At 53.8% G+C, this 15,121-nt stretch overlaps 3 protein-coding genes across 3 annotated transcripts; 1 reads left to right on the top strand and 2 right to left on the bottom strand.

Moving 5' to 3' along the window:
* Positions 1-3,843: 3,843 nt before the first annotated feature.
* M406DRAFT_357396 (uncharacterized protein) lies at positions 3,844-4,239 on the bottom strand. The gene has a single exon (XM_040923667.1). The coding sequence runs from the start codon at positions 4,116-4,118 to the stop codon at positions 3,897-3,899; it is 222 nt and encodes a 73-aa protein (XP_040773283.1). The 5' UTR covers positions 4,119-4,239; the 3' UTR covers positions 3,844-3,896.
* Positions 4,240-4,260: 21 nt separating this feature from the next.
* Positions 4,261-8,504, top strand: M406DRAFT_293954 (uncharacterized protein; the record flags this gene model as incomplete). The annotated part of the gene is made up of 3 exons (XM_040919111.1): positions 4,261-4,712; positions 5,094-5,177; positions 5,289-8,504. The coding sequence occupies 3 exons, from the start codon at positions 4,261-4,263 to the stop codon at positions 8,107-8,109; spliced, it is 3,357 nt and encodes a 1,118-aa protein (XP_040773282.1). The 3' UTR covers positions 8,110-8,504.
* Positions 8,505-9,018: 514 nt separating this feature from the next.
* On the bottom strand, positions 9,019-15,111 carry M406DRAFT_264654 (uncharacterized protein; the record flags this gene model as incomplete). Its single annotated transcript, XM_040917676.1, has 7 exons — positions 9,019-10,212; positions 10,269-10,556; positions 10,607-10,813; positions 10,871-10,910; positions 11,001-13,207; positions 13,262-14,863; positions 14,917-15,111. The coding sequence occupies 7 exons, from the start codon at positions 15,109-15,111 to the stop codon at positions 9,019-9,021; spliced, it is 5,733 nt and encodes a 1,910-aa protein (XP_040773281.1).
* Between the last annotated feature and the right edge of the window lie 10 nt (positions 15,112-15,121).

Below are 15,121 nucleotides of genomic sequence, written 5' to 3'. Positions count from 1 at the left end.
ATTTAGATCACCATCGCACTGCACTCCTGGGCGTCAGGCCCAAAGATCACCTAGAACACCCGCTGTCCGGATTCTCGCATCCCAGTCCAGTTGGGCCTGCTGCTAATTCGAGACTCCCGTTCGATGACACGCCACAAACGTTCCCCGCATATCTTCATGCCGGCACATTGCCCGATCTAAGATCCAATAGCAACGACGCCGTCAAGGGAATGGACCGAGATAAACCTTTGCCCAAACGATTGGCCCCAGGGGCGCCAAGAGCTTCACAGAAGCGCAAGAACCAAAAGCAGCTGAAGACCGATGACATTTTCACCAGGTCTAACCCACCATACCGGGAACCAAGAAGGGCAAACGCCGAGAAGGGAAACTTGACAGCCATGGACCGCGAGAAAATCGATAAATATGTGGTGAGCCAGGTCGACAACGACGATCTCACCGGGGATGGGTTGGGGGAAAGGCAAAGTCTACGGCAGACCCCCCACTCGCCCGGCCATGTCCTTAACATGGTGCAAACTCATATAGCGGAGCGGGCAGCCACGTCACAACCAGGTCCGTCCCAGGAAAACAAGAATTGGTCCGACGGAGATACGCGCACGCATCTGATGAGGAGGCAGCGCTCAGAGGCGGACCACGGAAGAGCAGGCGACCAACCACGCAAGAGAATCAAGACCGATACGCTTCCATTTGAAACAGTTCCCAGAAAACAGGAGATACAACACCTTGTGCTGACGATCAAACCAGACTTGAAAGATTTAACCAAAGGAGCTTTCAGCCGTACGGCCGCAGACGACAGGTTCGACACGGGCAGCCGCATGCAGACCAGATTGGGTGATAATATGAATTCAGAAGACGTGAACGATATTGAGACGAGGCTCAAAAGGATTCTCTCTGGCTGGACCAAGAAGGTCATGGGGAAGGAGACGGAAATAGAGCTTTGTCTTCGCAGCTGGGTGAAAGGCAAATCCGTTGCCCGTTGACGGTACAAACTATCGAAGCCCAGCGAGCTTCACAGGAGTTGACCTCCGGAGAATGCATGTGCTTATGCAGGGAACGCCACCACGGCGGTGCACTCGCCTACCTGCATGTAAAGGCCTTGTGGGAATTTGAGGAAATACTTGCTGATTTCTGCAATGGGCTCTTTTTTGGGTGGCTTTCTTCTGCACTTAACGGTCGGATCATCGGGCATCTAACTAGATTCAGACATGAGCGAGTGTCTTTGACGGGGATCTGCAGGATCGAAAATGATACCTGGGCGATTTTAAAGATATCGTTGGTGTACACACCGTGAAGCAGACAAGGCACCATGACGAGCTCACCGTAAGCGCTGAATCCGTCCTACTCCCACATTGGGCATAGGAGACGCGGCGTCAGGCCCAGATGGCGACCAGCTAATGGGAGCGACAGAAATCTCGTATTGTCCCTGCAAGGACGGTAGCGAGGAGAAGAAGGCCTTTTAACAGACCAGTAAGAGGCCACCGCATCCCTCGACCAGAAAACAAGGAGCTCCGGAGCTTGATGGTTTGGGGGACTCGGAGATCGGCAGACGATATTTTTTTTGCGCCCCTCCTTTTTTTTCTCCCCCTTAATCCCTCCTTTGCTTCTCTTTCTTCCTTTCCGTTCCTTCATTGATAGGCCATGGGAAGGTGGTGACTCGGTCCGGGACCAGGTGACGACAGTCCCGGATAACGGTCCATCGACGTTACATTTGCCACTCGTGTCCAGTTTATAACCGTTATGCGATCCGCATATCACGACTACTATGACTATCAATTGACCTCAGTTTTTTGAGCATGTGTGTTGGTTTTCTTTTCTTTAGACGGTCTCTTGTGGCAGTGTGATGATCGCAGGTTGCCCTAGTGAATGAACAAGTTGTCTTGGCAAAGCGTGGACTGCGGGCCAAAAGGGATAAAAAGGATGATAATAAAGAGGTTCTTCTGAAAATAGAAATGCAACTGCAAGGGAGTCCGGGCCATCAATAAAGCCGCTTGAACGTTCCCAATGGACATGGGAAGAAAGAGATCTGCAGGCGATGTAGTGGAACGTCCCGAAAACTTGTAAACTGGGCCTCTGTGATTTGTCCTGGCTCCTTGTCGTGCCTTGGCCTGCGAGGTCGTACAGACAATCGAGAGATCATCAGTGAGTTCGAAATTGTGCAGGTGGAGGGGACAGGGACGGGAGATGTCATGCTGATGTCGTAGCACGGCAGCAGGTGTGTTTGACCAGCATCTTGCGTTGGCCGATAGTGCGATTCTTTCTTACCACATGGTGATTATTTGTCGAGGACCACCAGAGCCGTGTGGGATGATACTCTAGAGCACCGTGCTCACAAGCACAGCCTCATGACTATTGCTCGGTCGTGGGAGGTCCTGCAGAGTATTTTACCGAGTTGATCCCTCCCGTGACATGCACGTACTTTTTTTTTGGGGGGGGGGGGGTGCTGGTTCTCATCCTCGTCACCAGTTTGATGTGATGTAATGCGGTGGATGCAGTGAGTAGGGAGCCATCCACCAGAAACATTACTCGTCCGTTGGATGGATGGGACGGCATTGTTGTACTTTAGGTTAAACGGTGTTTTTGGTTGATGATGGTCGAACCAGAATCCTCTCGTGATGTGTGACGTGTAATGGGTTTCGTTAACGATAAGGACCAGGCTTTGTGCAAGAGAACAAGTTTCGCCTTAAGATTGGGAAGATGGTCGAACGAGGATTCGTGTCGTTCCCAGGGAGGGGAAGAAAGGCAAGAAGAGAGAAAAAGAGTCGACAGAACTTATCCAGACCAGACCAGACTGGCTGCTGTCGTACCGGTGCGAGTGTTCTGCCATGTGGCTGGCCCTTTGATGGGATCCGAACACCAGGCCTGCTTGCTTGAACCTCTTGTCCGTGCCTGGCCTGGTATGGGTAGGTGGCTGAGAGGTTCTGATCACATCTCGTATTTGTTTTTGGTGTTGTGTTGTCTGTTTTGTTTCATCTTGGGGGCATCCCTCAGCTTTAGCATCGCCTATTGTGTCGACGACGGATTGGGTCTGTGAGCCCTGTCAGCGCTTGTCGCGTTGGGAAAGGGTGTGTTGGCAGCGTCCCGCCAACTCTCTTGTTTCAGTAACCCAAGTCCCCACCTTACAGGGTCACAGCGGGGCATGGCGGGTAGGTGGAGACGCTGCAGCACACTGTGGCCCCCCCTGTTGCGGCGCGCCCAAAGCAAACAGGCACCCCATCCTGCCCTGGCAGAAAGGAGTGTACATAGCATAGAAACGAGCAGTTTTGAACCCGCTGCGCTGGGCAACACAGGGCCTGCAGCTCCACTGCCTGGCCGCTGATCCCGGGAACATGGAAGTTATTCTCGAAATTGAATGCCCATCCCAACCTTCTTGATTCATCCCTTACCAAACCAATCCCTCCCAAATAACACAGACACGCACACGCACGCACACACACACATACGCAAGGACGCACACACTACACCATACTGCACCACACACCACGCTCGATCGCGAAACCGAGAGTCACGTCATTCTATTCTTCCCCCCCCCCCCAAAACCCAAAGGAGATCTGGCTAGCATAGCACAGCACAGCACCACGGTGTACCTACCTACACCAGCGTATAGAAACTTGAGACCCTGTCCAATCAAGTGTGCCGTCTCACATTCCGTGGGTAGCACTTTCGACCCCTCTTGATAACAGTCGGCCAAAGCAGTCGCGACGCTGCTCCTGGGCTGTCGCCCCTCCCGCCCTCCAAGAACTTCGACCACAGGCGGTAGGACGCTCGCTGGCGACTAGGTCGTTAGCAACCGCCGTTTTCGACGACAGAGGCATCATCCTCCACCGGTTCCCAAACCAAGCCTGCAACCTCTAATCATCGCAATTGCAGCCTCAGCCGAGCGAACTCCCACAAGATGCCCATCATCTGACAGGAGGACCTGCCCACTTCCTTCGTCGATCACGGAAGATCCGTCTTTCTCGCTTCTGCCAATCGCCCCTTGTTCGTTCGACCATGCGCCTGGTCGGTGCGATCCCTCCCGAGACAAAGTTTGCTACCGCTTGGGCTCGCCTCGAAGATGATGCCAGGACGATGATCTCGAGGCCGACAGAGGCTGTCGAACGCCACCCCAGCTGGGACAACATGGCCTGGAAACAAGCAACAAGAGCCGTGGGCTTAGGAGGCCATGCCGAGTCTGCGAGACAATACGATACCAGCGCCTTGGACCATGACCAAGCCTTCACCACCACAGTGAGGTATCGAGGCAGTCGAAAGACCGACCTCTCGATGCATCACATCACAGGACTTCTCACGATCTTGAGCCTCCTTGTTCAACCAACGGTCGCCGTCCTCATCCAGCAATGGACAAATTGTCTTGGTGCCTCCGTCACGCAGAGCGAACCCCTACAGCTACAATGGGTACCTCTCTACGTCGAAGCTGGATTTGAACACAACGACTCGAGCCACAACCTCAAGGTCACCGTCTACGGAAATGTAACCGGATCCTACGGCGGCGTGTCACTTCCTCCCTCGACCAGCGATGATTGGAACAATCCCAACTTCACCGACGGCAAGATTCTGCGCAACCCGTTTCCCACAACTGCCGCCAAGATCACGACGCTGCACGATACGATAGACGTCTTGACCTACGAGCCATACGCGGCTGACTTCGACTTCTGCGCCTCTGCTCTGTTCAACGGGGTCTGCCCGCTGGGACCCGTGTTCGACACGACGAACATGTATGTATCCATCCTTCTTTTCGCATGCGCGCTGCGTGCATATCCTCGACGACAGATGGAGAACGGCCGGCTTCTGGATGAGACAGGAGAAGAGAGACATTCGCCTCGTCTGCGCTCGTGGCAGGACAGCATGAAGGCGTTGTCAGCCTTCTAGCATTGCTGTTGAGAGTTTTAAAGATGCTGGCGTTCCCGAAAAGGCCTTGCTGGAATTCTCGAGGTTGCGATGCTGGGAGGCTTACATCCAGGACGTTGTGTATTCGTCTGATCTGCCGCGATGACGCTCTCCTTTCTCAATCAAGGCTGGCCATTACTCACGCCAAAGTGGCATGTAATTGTGGAGGCTTGAAGCAGGACTGACATTTTCTTCTTCTTCTTAAACAGAGAAATCCCGTATGGTCTACCAGCAATGACCATGGATAAGACCTTCTACACCAGCTATGCATTTACTTCGTTTTCGCCAACTTTGTGAGTCAAAAACATATTTTCCAAGCAAGTTTCGCTTGATCCCCAGATTTTCCGCAGCCTTGCTCTGTCTCATCACGAGGATGCATGCGAGAAACTGACGTCCACCCGCAGTGAAATCATCTATGGTGACGCCCAAAAGTCCAAGATTGGGTGTGTCTCGGTCACAGTCACCCCTGATCTCGGGGACCTGGCTTGGATGTTGAGTCTCTTACCCATGGCCATTCTCGTCTTTGTCGGGGTAGCCACCATTTTTGCCAGCATCTATAGCCCTTGGGGCACGACAGACATTTATCACTGGAGTTCGAACTTCGGGCGGCACAACGACTTGCTTCGCTTGGTGACACCTGGATTCAGCGACTGTCTTCAGTACATCCAGTTTATTGCCTTGACTGGCGGCCTCACACTGAACTATCCCGGATTTTACCAGCCTGTCGTCAGTCGGGTGTCGTGGTCCGCGCTCATGTTCAACGAGAGCTTCGTCAGCAAGGATCCTGGATGGCAGGGTCTGGTGGATGGCATATACCACACGAATGGAACCTATGGACTGCAAGAGTATGCGCAGCTGGTTGGAATGGGCAAAGTCGAAGACATCTGGGCCGGGATGATGGTCTGGCTCATGGTGCTCATAGCCAGCATCACCGTCATCACCCAAGTGGTTGTTGCGATCCAGTGGGTCTATCGGTATGTGAGAAATGTTCAGGAGGAGGATTTGCGCAACAAAAACCTGCCGTTTACTGTGGGGAACGTGATCCGGATCGTGTTCAATTACTTCCTCCTGCCATTGGTGGCGCTGTCGATGTTCCAACTGGTGGTGTTCACCAGCTCTCCCGCTTACACGGTCGGCTTGGCCGCAGTCACCATCTTGCTACTTCTCGTCTTCGCCGGATGGCTTCTGCGCCTGATCACGACGACAAAGCCACGGTCGGTACTTTTCGACGATTTGTGGACGGTTCTGCTCTATGGTCCGCTGTATAACACGTACTCGGACGAAGCTGCTGCCTTTGCTCTGATTCCCGTCCTCCTGACTTTTATCCGCGGCATTGGCATCGGTGCGGTGCAGCCTGCCGGTATCGCGCAAATCATCATCTTGGCGATTTGCGAGGTCGTACAGGTCATCACTCTGCATGCGTTCAAGCCTTTCTCGTCCCCGACTTCGATGAATGCATACCACACGCTCTTCTCAGTCCTGCGTTTCGCCACCATCATCCTCATGACCGCTTTCGTGCCACAGCTGGAAGTCGGCGATGGGCCAAAGGGCTGGGTGGGATACGTCATCTTGTTGATACATGGCGGCGTGTTGGTTCTGTGCTTCATGCTGAATGCCTTGCAGACTGTCATCGAGGTCATCGCGAGGTTGATGGGGGCCGGCGGAGAAGACAACAAGGGCTTGTCTCAGGGCCCGCTGTCGAGGATCTTTGGCGCACGACAGCTTTCCAGACGGACATCGCGGCGTGGAGCACAGTCGAGGCAGAGCCAGCTGTCGAGCACGGCAATGCTCGCTGCTGGTGAGGCTGGGAAAGGCGGATACATTGCACCTTCTGGGCGTGTCAGAAGCGAGTCCGCCGGTAGCGTGCGTGTCATGATGAACCAACGGCATCAAAGAAGTTCGTCTGCTTTCGACGGCATGAGCTTTGATGCGCCCCCATCACGGCTCGACAACGGGAGTGCCTTTACACCGACGACCCCTGGCGAGGCCAGCACCTACTCCTTCCTGCCATCTCCTGCTGTGGGACAAAACCGCCATGCGATGCCTGCCTCTGCTCTGATGGCGGATGCGCCTGGTGATACTTTCTACAGGCCGCCCAGGAGACGAAGGCCGACACTAGAAAACCAGTCAACAAACTCAAGAGCTCGCGCGTCATGGGCAACGAGTGGTGACTTCTCTGAGAGGCGGCGAAGTCAGGTTGGACCCCCTCTAGAGCCGGTGGATGTCGAAGCCAACGACCGCGGCGTCACGGCGCCTGCCGCGTACTCTTCCCTGAACTTCCCCACAAGGAACGATTACGCAACGCGAGAGGTGGACTTTTACTATGGCGTGCAGCGTGGCTCCAAGTTAAACTCAGGCGCCCCGCAGAGAAGGCTGGGTACAGGCCCTGCAGATCCGACGGGACCTGTAGCGACGGCTACGGGCTGGTTCAGGAATGTATTTGGTGGCAAGAGGAAAGAAAAGGGCAAGGGTTTCGAAGTCGTGAGGAGCGCCAGAATGCCCCCAGCAATGCGAGCAGGAGGAGGCGACTACGACGACACCGACCCGCCAGAAGGAACACCCGTCGCTATGGGTGTGCTGAGGAGTGGGCCGATCGATTCGGACTCGGATGACGGCCGCGGCAAACCCAACCCGACGACGGTGGGCCCCGAAGCTCCTGCTCCCACCGAGCCACTCTTGGACGGCGACAGAGTCAGCCTAGACGATTCTGGCGATGAGGCTGTCGTGCCCCGTGCTGGCCAGCGCGGTCTTGCACCGACCCTACCGGACGTGGACACGGGCAGCAGCTTCCACGTCCCTAGCAGGAAGGTGTCGAAGGCCAGCCGCGTGGCGACAATCCGCAACGAGGAAATTCCCGAAGTGCCCAGAAAAAGCTCGAAGCGCAAGTCGGATCTGATACCGGGCTTGACGCTAGACCTTGACACCCCGGTGGGCAATCGGCCTAATCACCAGCCAAGCCCAAGGATGGACGAGCAACAGCAGTCCGCATCCGGATCATCTCGCCTTCCATTTGAGCGTCGCAGATCCTTATCAAATCATACGCCATCAGTCTCGTCAATGGGCGACACAGAGGAGTCAAGCGGTATGGATATACATCGCGTGTCGAGTGAACACCGCCCGACGAGTATAGGGACCGTGCATGTGCACCATGGGAACATCAGTCGTTTTCCCTCTGATCACAGGGGAAAAGTTCAGGGGAGAGAGGCGGAATTCGTGGACGAGTGACGAGGATGAGTACGGACACACCAAAAAAGAACAACAATATCAACAATTACAAAGAGACGCATTGCTCTCATAATCATCACCAAGGTTTCAGGAATGAATTAACATGGAGCAACGGACTAGCCGGTGGGGGGGGGGGGGGGGCGTTGGCCGTCGTTCATAATATATGGCAGTATAGATTACCTTTCTCTCGGTTATTCTTCTATTGGTGTTTTGCTAGCGATGGCGCATAAAATACTTTGTGTGGGCAAGCGAGTCTATTCAGGTGGATCGGGGTTCTTTCTCTCTCTTGTGTCTCTCGGGCATGAGCAGGCTTTCTTTCCTGTACCCTGGCGATCGTATATCATATTGTTGTGTACTAGTAATCAACTAAATGAAATGATACACATATGAATGCGTTATGGTCCATGACCTCCCAAGAGTGCACGACCTTTCCTCTTTTTCAGCTTTCACCTGTAAGTACGAGCCACTCGCTTACCGCCGCGCATCCGCGTTCACCTTTCCCTAGTGCTCTTGGGCCTTGAGCCTTGACAGATGTAAGCCCGTGATGCCGTTCCCCCCCCCCCCCCAACACATACACACCTCTCCTCTTCCTCGTACTTTGTTCTGTCCAATCCAGCAGTCTTGAGGTGGTTGGAAACCTGCATGTTCTGGTACTAGTAGAGGCATATGAATTTGGCACAGGTTGCTTGAACCGCCTAGTCGACAGACAGACGTGACACGTGAATTGGTACTTGAGGTCCCACAGAAGACTCTAGTTGGTTATGTTATTAAAGACAAGCTACATCGCAAAATAGACTGACTCTTGGGTACCAAACCAAGCAAGCTACAGATATCTTGTGGTTTACCCGGACAGAACGGAAAGGGACTTGGTTGTGCTACAAGCCGCACCTGATATATACACCCTCCCCCCTAGTAGGGAATACCGTTTGTCATCAGCTGGAACTGATCATAGATACCCGTCGAGTAACTCGAGTAGCTCTTCCTGATCAACTCCTTCATAAAGTCCGCGGCCTCCCTCTCACTCTTGTCGAGCACGAAGCGCTGGCGAAAGTGCTCGACGGATTCGGGCTTGAAGCACGGGAGCCCGCTGTCCATCATGAGCAGGACGATTTGAGAGAGCTTGTCGACGTGCATGCGGCTGGCCAGGAACGCCTTGACGCTCAGCTCCTCGAACCACTTGAAGCTCTGGTGGTTCGTGTTGCCGCCCATGACGGCGACCATCTCGGACGTGAGCTTGAACGGCGCGCGCTCGAACTTGATGCCGCCAGGCGCGATATCAAAGCAGAAGCCGAAGTCGATGTGCAGGATGTGACCAGCGTCGTCGATCATGATGTTGCCGTTGTGACGATCCTTGAACTGCAGGAGGAAGGAGACGAGCGAGTATGCAGCCATGGACTTGACAAAGTTGTTGCGGGCCTGTTGGAAGCGAAGCGAGTCCTCGTTGCCGTACTTTGAGATGAAGTAGTCGTAAAGACCGTTGACTGCCTCACGTCCCAGCATATCTCGGGAGACGGAATTGGGCAGGACGTCGATGACACCACAGCCAGGAGCGGTGGCTGTCACGCGGTAAGGAAAGACGTATACGTCCAGACCAACGCTGTGAAAGATGCCACGGAAGGCCGCAATCATCTGCAGGGCCAGCACGTCTTGTCGACAGTCGTCGCCGACCTTGAAGATGGCAGATTGCCAGACCTCGTAGCTGTTGTCTTTGGGGGGTGCACCAGTCTCCACCGTCTCCTCGATTAGGTCGCCCGTCTGTTCGACGCCTCCCTTCTCCTTCTTGATTCGGAACGTCGCCATGAAAGGTGCCTTGGCATGACTCTGCAGAGGCTTGCCGGACTTCCGATCAATACCGATGACGACACCGTCAGGGTTACTGGGCAAGTAGACGCCGACTTCGACCTTGATATTGCGAAGCTCCTCTTCGATCTTCTGAGCTTTCTCAGGCTTCGACTTCTTGATCAGCGGCTTGAGTTTGCCTGAAATGCCAGTCACCTCGTCGAAGAATGTAAATTCCCGCTCGTAGAATTCCCGATCCACAGGGTCGAAAGCGTTGATCATGCGTTCCATGACTTTGTCCAACGTAGGTTTGATCTCGTCAGGCTACTAAGGGTCAGCATTGCGTAACAAGCGTCAACAACAATGGGTTGGCAACCTACGATTTGAGCGTCGTCATCTTTGTACGAGTTGGCCTTCATATTCCAGATGATCTGATGAGCGAACAGTTGTGAGAACTGTGCCGTCTCGATGATATATCGCTCAACATAGCCTAGAGCATCGTATCTGAGGGTCTGTACGATCTGAGGCACGTAAAAGAATGTCACATCCACAGAATGACTTTCTAGTGCCCTCATCGCGTATTGAATGAGGAACGGATGATTGCGATATGCCGGCAAGAAGTATGTAACGGCAGTAATTGGATTGGCCGGGGCCCAAAACAAGAGATACTACACTTGTCAGCCCAAGGAACACTCTTGCGTCATTGGATATAGCATACCTTCAACTGGAATGGAAGGTCAGCAGGCAGTGAGCTTCCTATAAGGATAGGCAGAGCCTCTGGCTCATTGACGGCTTGTTCGGGATGGGCCAGGAGCAAAGACCGGACTTCCTTATGTATCCGTACAGACTGAATTCTCGCACAAAGCTCTATGGCGAGCGAAGGTCCTTCGCTCCAAGCCGTATGAATCAATGGAAGTATTGCAGCCTGAGACTGGTCAGTATATTTTTTCCCTTTCCTCACCAGTATCTTGGAACGAAGTACCTCAAGTGAGCCTCTCCCGGTATGCACGAGGGTAGATGGTCTCTGTGGTGGTTCGCTGAGCGGATAGACCCAGACAGTCAACCTCGACTGCTCGCTCTCAAGAAGCAACAGCAACAGTTGCTCTTTGGACTGAAGAGCCTGTAGGGAGCGGAAAGTGCCGACAGAGTGAGCTCCAATGTATGCCACGGCCTTGATCGCGGCAATGACATCTGTGATGAGGCGTATTTCCGTCTTGATTTGGAGCATATTGCTGCCAAAGGACCACTTCGGCGCGTTGTGAAACCAGCTCAGTGCTGCGGACAGCAACTTATCCTTCAGACGCCATTGAGACACGGGACCGATCGTTGTAGAAGTCCGCAAGACCTTGAGACCAAACAAGACAATCTGCAGCCTGAGCTCTCTCGCCATCGGGTGAGGCGTAGATTTCTTCAACTCCTCTAATGTGATGTCAAGCAGTCTTACAAAGACCGTCTGCGTATCGGGACTACCCAAGCGAGTTGCATTGTAGTGACTGCTGAGGAATTGTAGCAGGCGGGTGTGGGGAGCCAGGAGGTTATGGACCAATTGCCTGCGCTTGGTGAGACCCTCTTGATCACTGGGTGCAAACTCCTCTTTCAAGAAGAATGGATTGGGAGATGTGATGGCCGTATTAAACAGCCCCTGTTTCTTATGGATGCTGAGCTCCCACTGCTGAGCTATCTCGTTGAGGATTCGGGGCTCCCAGATTGGATTCTCGTTCATAACTCCCAGCCACAACGAGACGCCAAGCTTGATAGACTGCTTCGTGAACAAGGCAAATGGGATGCTGACGAGATAATGTGCCACAGAGCACTCGTTACCCATCTCACTGCGGCAGAGCATAGCGGCGGCTCGACGCAGGATGTCTCGGATATCGCCCATTGGCGTGGTCTTCTTCGAAAGGATGCGACCTTCGATGTGAGCAAGAGCTGTTACAGCGTCGGCGCTTTCGGTCTCTGAGCCAGGCAGGTAAGAGGCCCTCCTGTCGATGCGCATGAATGTGAGCCATTCTAAGCTATGATCCGGCAAGGCCTCTGCGTAGCGATATTCTTGTCGCGTGGTGTATTGCGCTACGAAATCCGAGGCTGTATTGATGCTGCATTCTCCGACGGGATCGATCGAGATCAGTCTCTGGTCTGTGCCTGGAATCGAGGAGCCCATTTCCATGGCAAAGGACCGTCCGAGGGAAATGTGGCCATACGCGCCCTCATCATCAAACTCAGACAAGTGCGTCTGCAACAAGCCCTTCACATCGGCTGGGGCAATGTTCATCGCGGACACGACCCAGCTTCTTGCGGCTTTATACAGACGATTCAGGGTGTACTTCCTGAAGTGATAGTCGTCTGATAGTTCGACCGTGATGTTGACACGCTTCGAAGTAAACGTGGACCTTGGATCGTACAAGTCGGTTTCTGCCTCAAGACAACTTGCCCACATCAGAGATAGCAACTCCAGCAACGCGAATAGGGAAGAGCGGCGGCACAATGCCGAGGGTACTTCGCGGACTATGCGATCAGCACAGGCATAAGCAGCCTGTTGAACGCGCTCTATCCGGTGGCAGCAAGTGCAAAAAATGGTCGCCAGCTGTGATGCCGCATACTGTGAGGAGAACGTGTTGCTGACGCCTCGCAAAGTCTTGGTCAGATACTTTTCCACCACAACAGCCGTGATGCCCTCCATGACATTATTCACATCGTTTCTCCGCATACTCGGCTCGAGGAAGTACGAAAGAACCTTGGTACAGTCACCAGACTCGGCTCGTAAGCTCTCCACAAGATATGCAGCGCTCAGAAAGATGACCCTGCGGTAGCTAAGGCCCTTGATTTCTGACGCCTTGGAAGGCACCAGCTCGGCCAGGTGCTTCTTCTGCAGTGATTCTCTGTCAGAGCTCATGCCGCGGCGAAGAACTGTGTTCAGCTCCACATCGCTCTCCACCTGTTCGCCACGTTGCTCTGCGACCAAAGGAGGTGAATGTATGGCGATGACACGCAGGTCGTCTGCATACTTCTTACCACGGTCCGTGGTCGGAGTGAAACCGTGGACTACGATGTTAAACCAGGCATCGCGAAGCATGGCGTGCGAGTCGTCATCGGACCAGTCGTTGGATGCAAGGTCATTTGCAGACATGAAGACAGCCAGAGGTTGGAGCAATTGCTCGATCTCCTTGGCTGCAAGTTCGATATCGGAATCCTTCGTATGACCGGTTTGGGTAACATCCCCTTTTGACACAATGCTGTCCAGCATATGATCCCAGTATATATCATACAGCTGAGAATCTGGACGAAGATTGGCTGAGATGTGGTTTCTAGCTGTAATCAACTTGAGGGCTGTCAGTAAGAGAAGTGGACAATAATGATTAGAGAAGGCACATACCGCATCAAGAATCTGGGTCCTGTTCTCAGTGACGGAGAATTGACTCATGCGCGCAAAGCTTCTGAGAAGGGAACGGAATTCGAGTTGACCGATGCTCAACGACAGTACCGCTGCTCCAGTGATAATTTTGGCATCGACCAAGGGGTTGATCCTATCGTACTTCTGCAGCAAGATGGACTGGGCCAGAGCAGAGATCTTCTCATCTTTGCAGAATGTTGCTATTCCGCAAATCGCGTCGATGACATTCATGTAAACTTTGTTCTTCTCTTCCTCGCCATTGAGCTGCAACGATATAGAGCTTCCGGTAGACTGTCTTCCCTGGTATATCTCTGAGTCGCTCTCGATGCCAAAATCATGTTTGGCAGCACCATTCTGCTCGGTAGTCGAGCTGAGCACATTGCCCAGCGTGTAGAGAGTGGTGATGACAGCATCGGTCGATAGCATACCAAGGACAAAGGCCAAACACTGAGAAGCCGTCACGATGATGTGGCTCTGTGCACCTCCTTTCACGATGAATCGGGACATGAGTCGACTGGCCAGAGCGCTGTACGTGGGAGACATTCTGCAGACAAGCGCCATGGAGCGGAGAACAACCGATGCGAGATCCTCATCAGCCATCTGGTCAAAGTCGGTAATTGTGTCCTCTAGCCAGCCCATCAGGGTTTCGAGCTCCGCCGCAGCTTCGTTGAGCCTGGCGCAATTGAGATAACTGATGATGCCTGCAGATTTGATCGCGCAAGCAATCTTCTGTTGCGACCTCGAACCCATCTGGATGAAGTCCGCATCGGCATCCAGGTAGCTCAACTGTTCTCCAACGATCCTCGCGTAGGTGGTCACGGAGCCAGTGTCTCCATCTCCGCTCCTAGCAGTCACAGGCCTGAGGAGGCCTTCGCCGGAAATCAACAGGTCGAGAACATGGCTCTTTTTCAGGGCGCTTGTTTCAGCGACCAGCAACGAGGTCGAAGATGCCACAAACGTCATGAACCCCTGTTGAAGTGATATTGATCCTAGAGGGCGGCCGTTGTCGGCGTAGCGACGCACATGTCTCTTCCAGTCTTTCACGGCACGATCCTGGGAGTGCGAGTTCCGAATGGTCGAAAAGGCCTGTTCCACGGTTACCAGAGTATTCTCACCTAGCAGTCTCTGGAGTCGTTGGACAAGAGACAGGCGGCTGCCTGCTCTCCAGAAGTCGGCTTGGGCGGCTGCAGCCTCGAGGAATCCCAACAGGGACACGGAAATGGTCGCAACGTGGATCGCCTCCTCAATATCTCCTTCGTCGTCCTCTTCCATCCTACCCTGTGCGGCATCTTCGGTCGCGTGGGCACAGGAGCTCAAGAACGCCGAGATTGTAGCCGCGACAGTCTCGTAAACATCTTCATCATGGTTCCCCAGGCAGAGTAGCGCAGACGTGACATGGAACGTAAGGGCCTCAGTGGGCGACGGCTCGATTTTGCGAAAAAAGGGCGAGGATGCGAACTCCTGTGCGTGGGCATCGAGTAAGTAAGGAGTCAGCTGGCGGGTAAGCCTCTGGGCATTCTGGCCATTCTGAACCAACGGAGCAGCCTTGCAGAGAGCCAGCAGGACCTCGTATTCACGGATGGTCTGTAGAAGTCAGCATGCGCGCGCCGTATGCCAGTGATGCAAGCTGAGCTCACCATGGGCACCCGCCCCAGGGACTGTGACTTGACGGAGGCAGAGCCATTGGAGATACTCTTGCTTTTGACGTGCGCATGGCTAGCACAAGCTCTGCATAGACGATCGAGGTCAGACTTCTCGAAGAGGGCTGTTGATTTCGAGGCTGAGAGCGCAGCGATCTTCTCCAAAGCCTTGGAGCGAATGTCGCGAGCCATGATCGTGGGA

The sequence above is a fragment of the Cryphonectria parasitica genome, assembly GCF_011745365.1.
Source record: "Cryphonectria parasitica EP155 unplaced genomic scaffold M406scaffold_7, whole genome shotgun sequence".
NCBI lineage: Eukaryota > Fungi > Ascomycota > Sordariomycetes > Diaporthales > Cryphonectriaceae > Cryphonectria > Cryphonectria parasitica.
The sequence above is the reverse complement of the archived record's forward strand: the minus strand, read 5'-3'. Positions and strand labels throughout refer to the sequence as shown.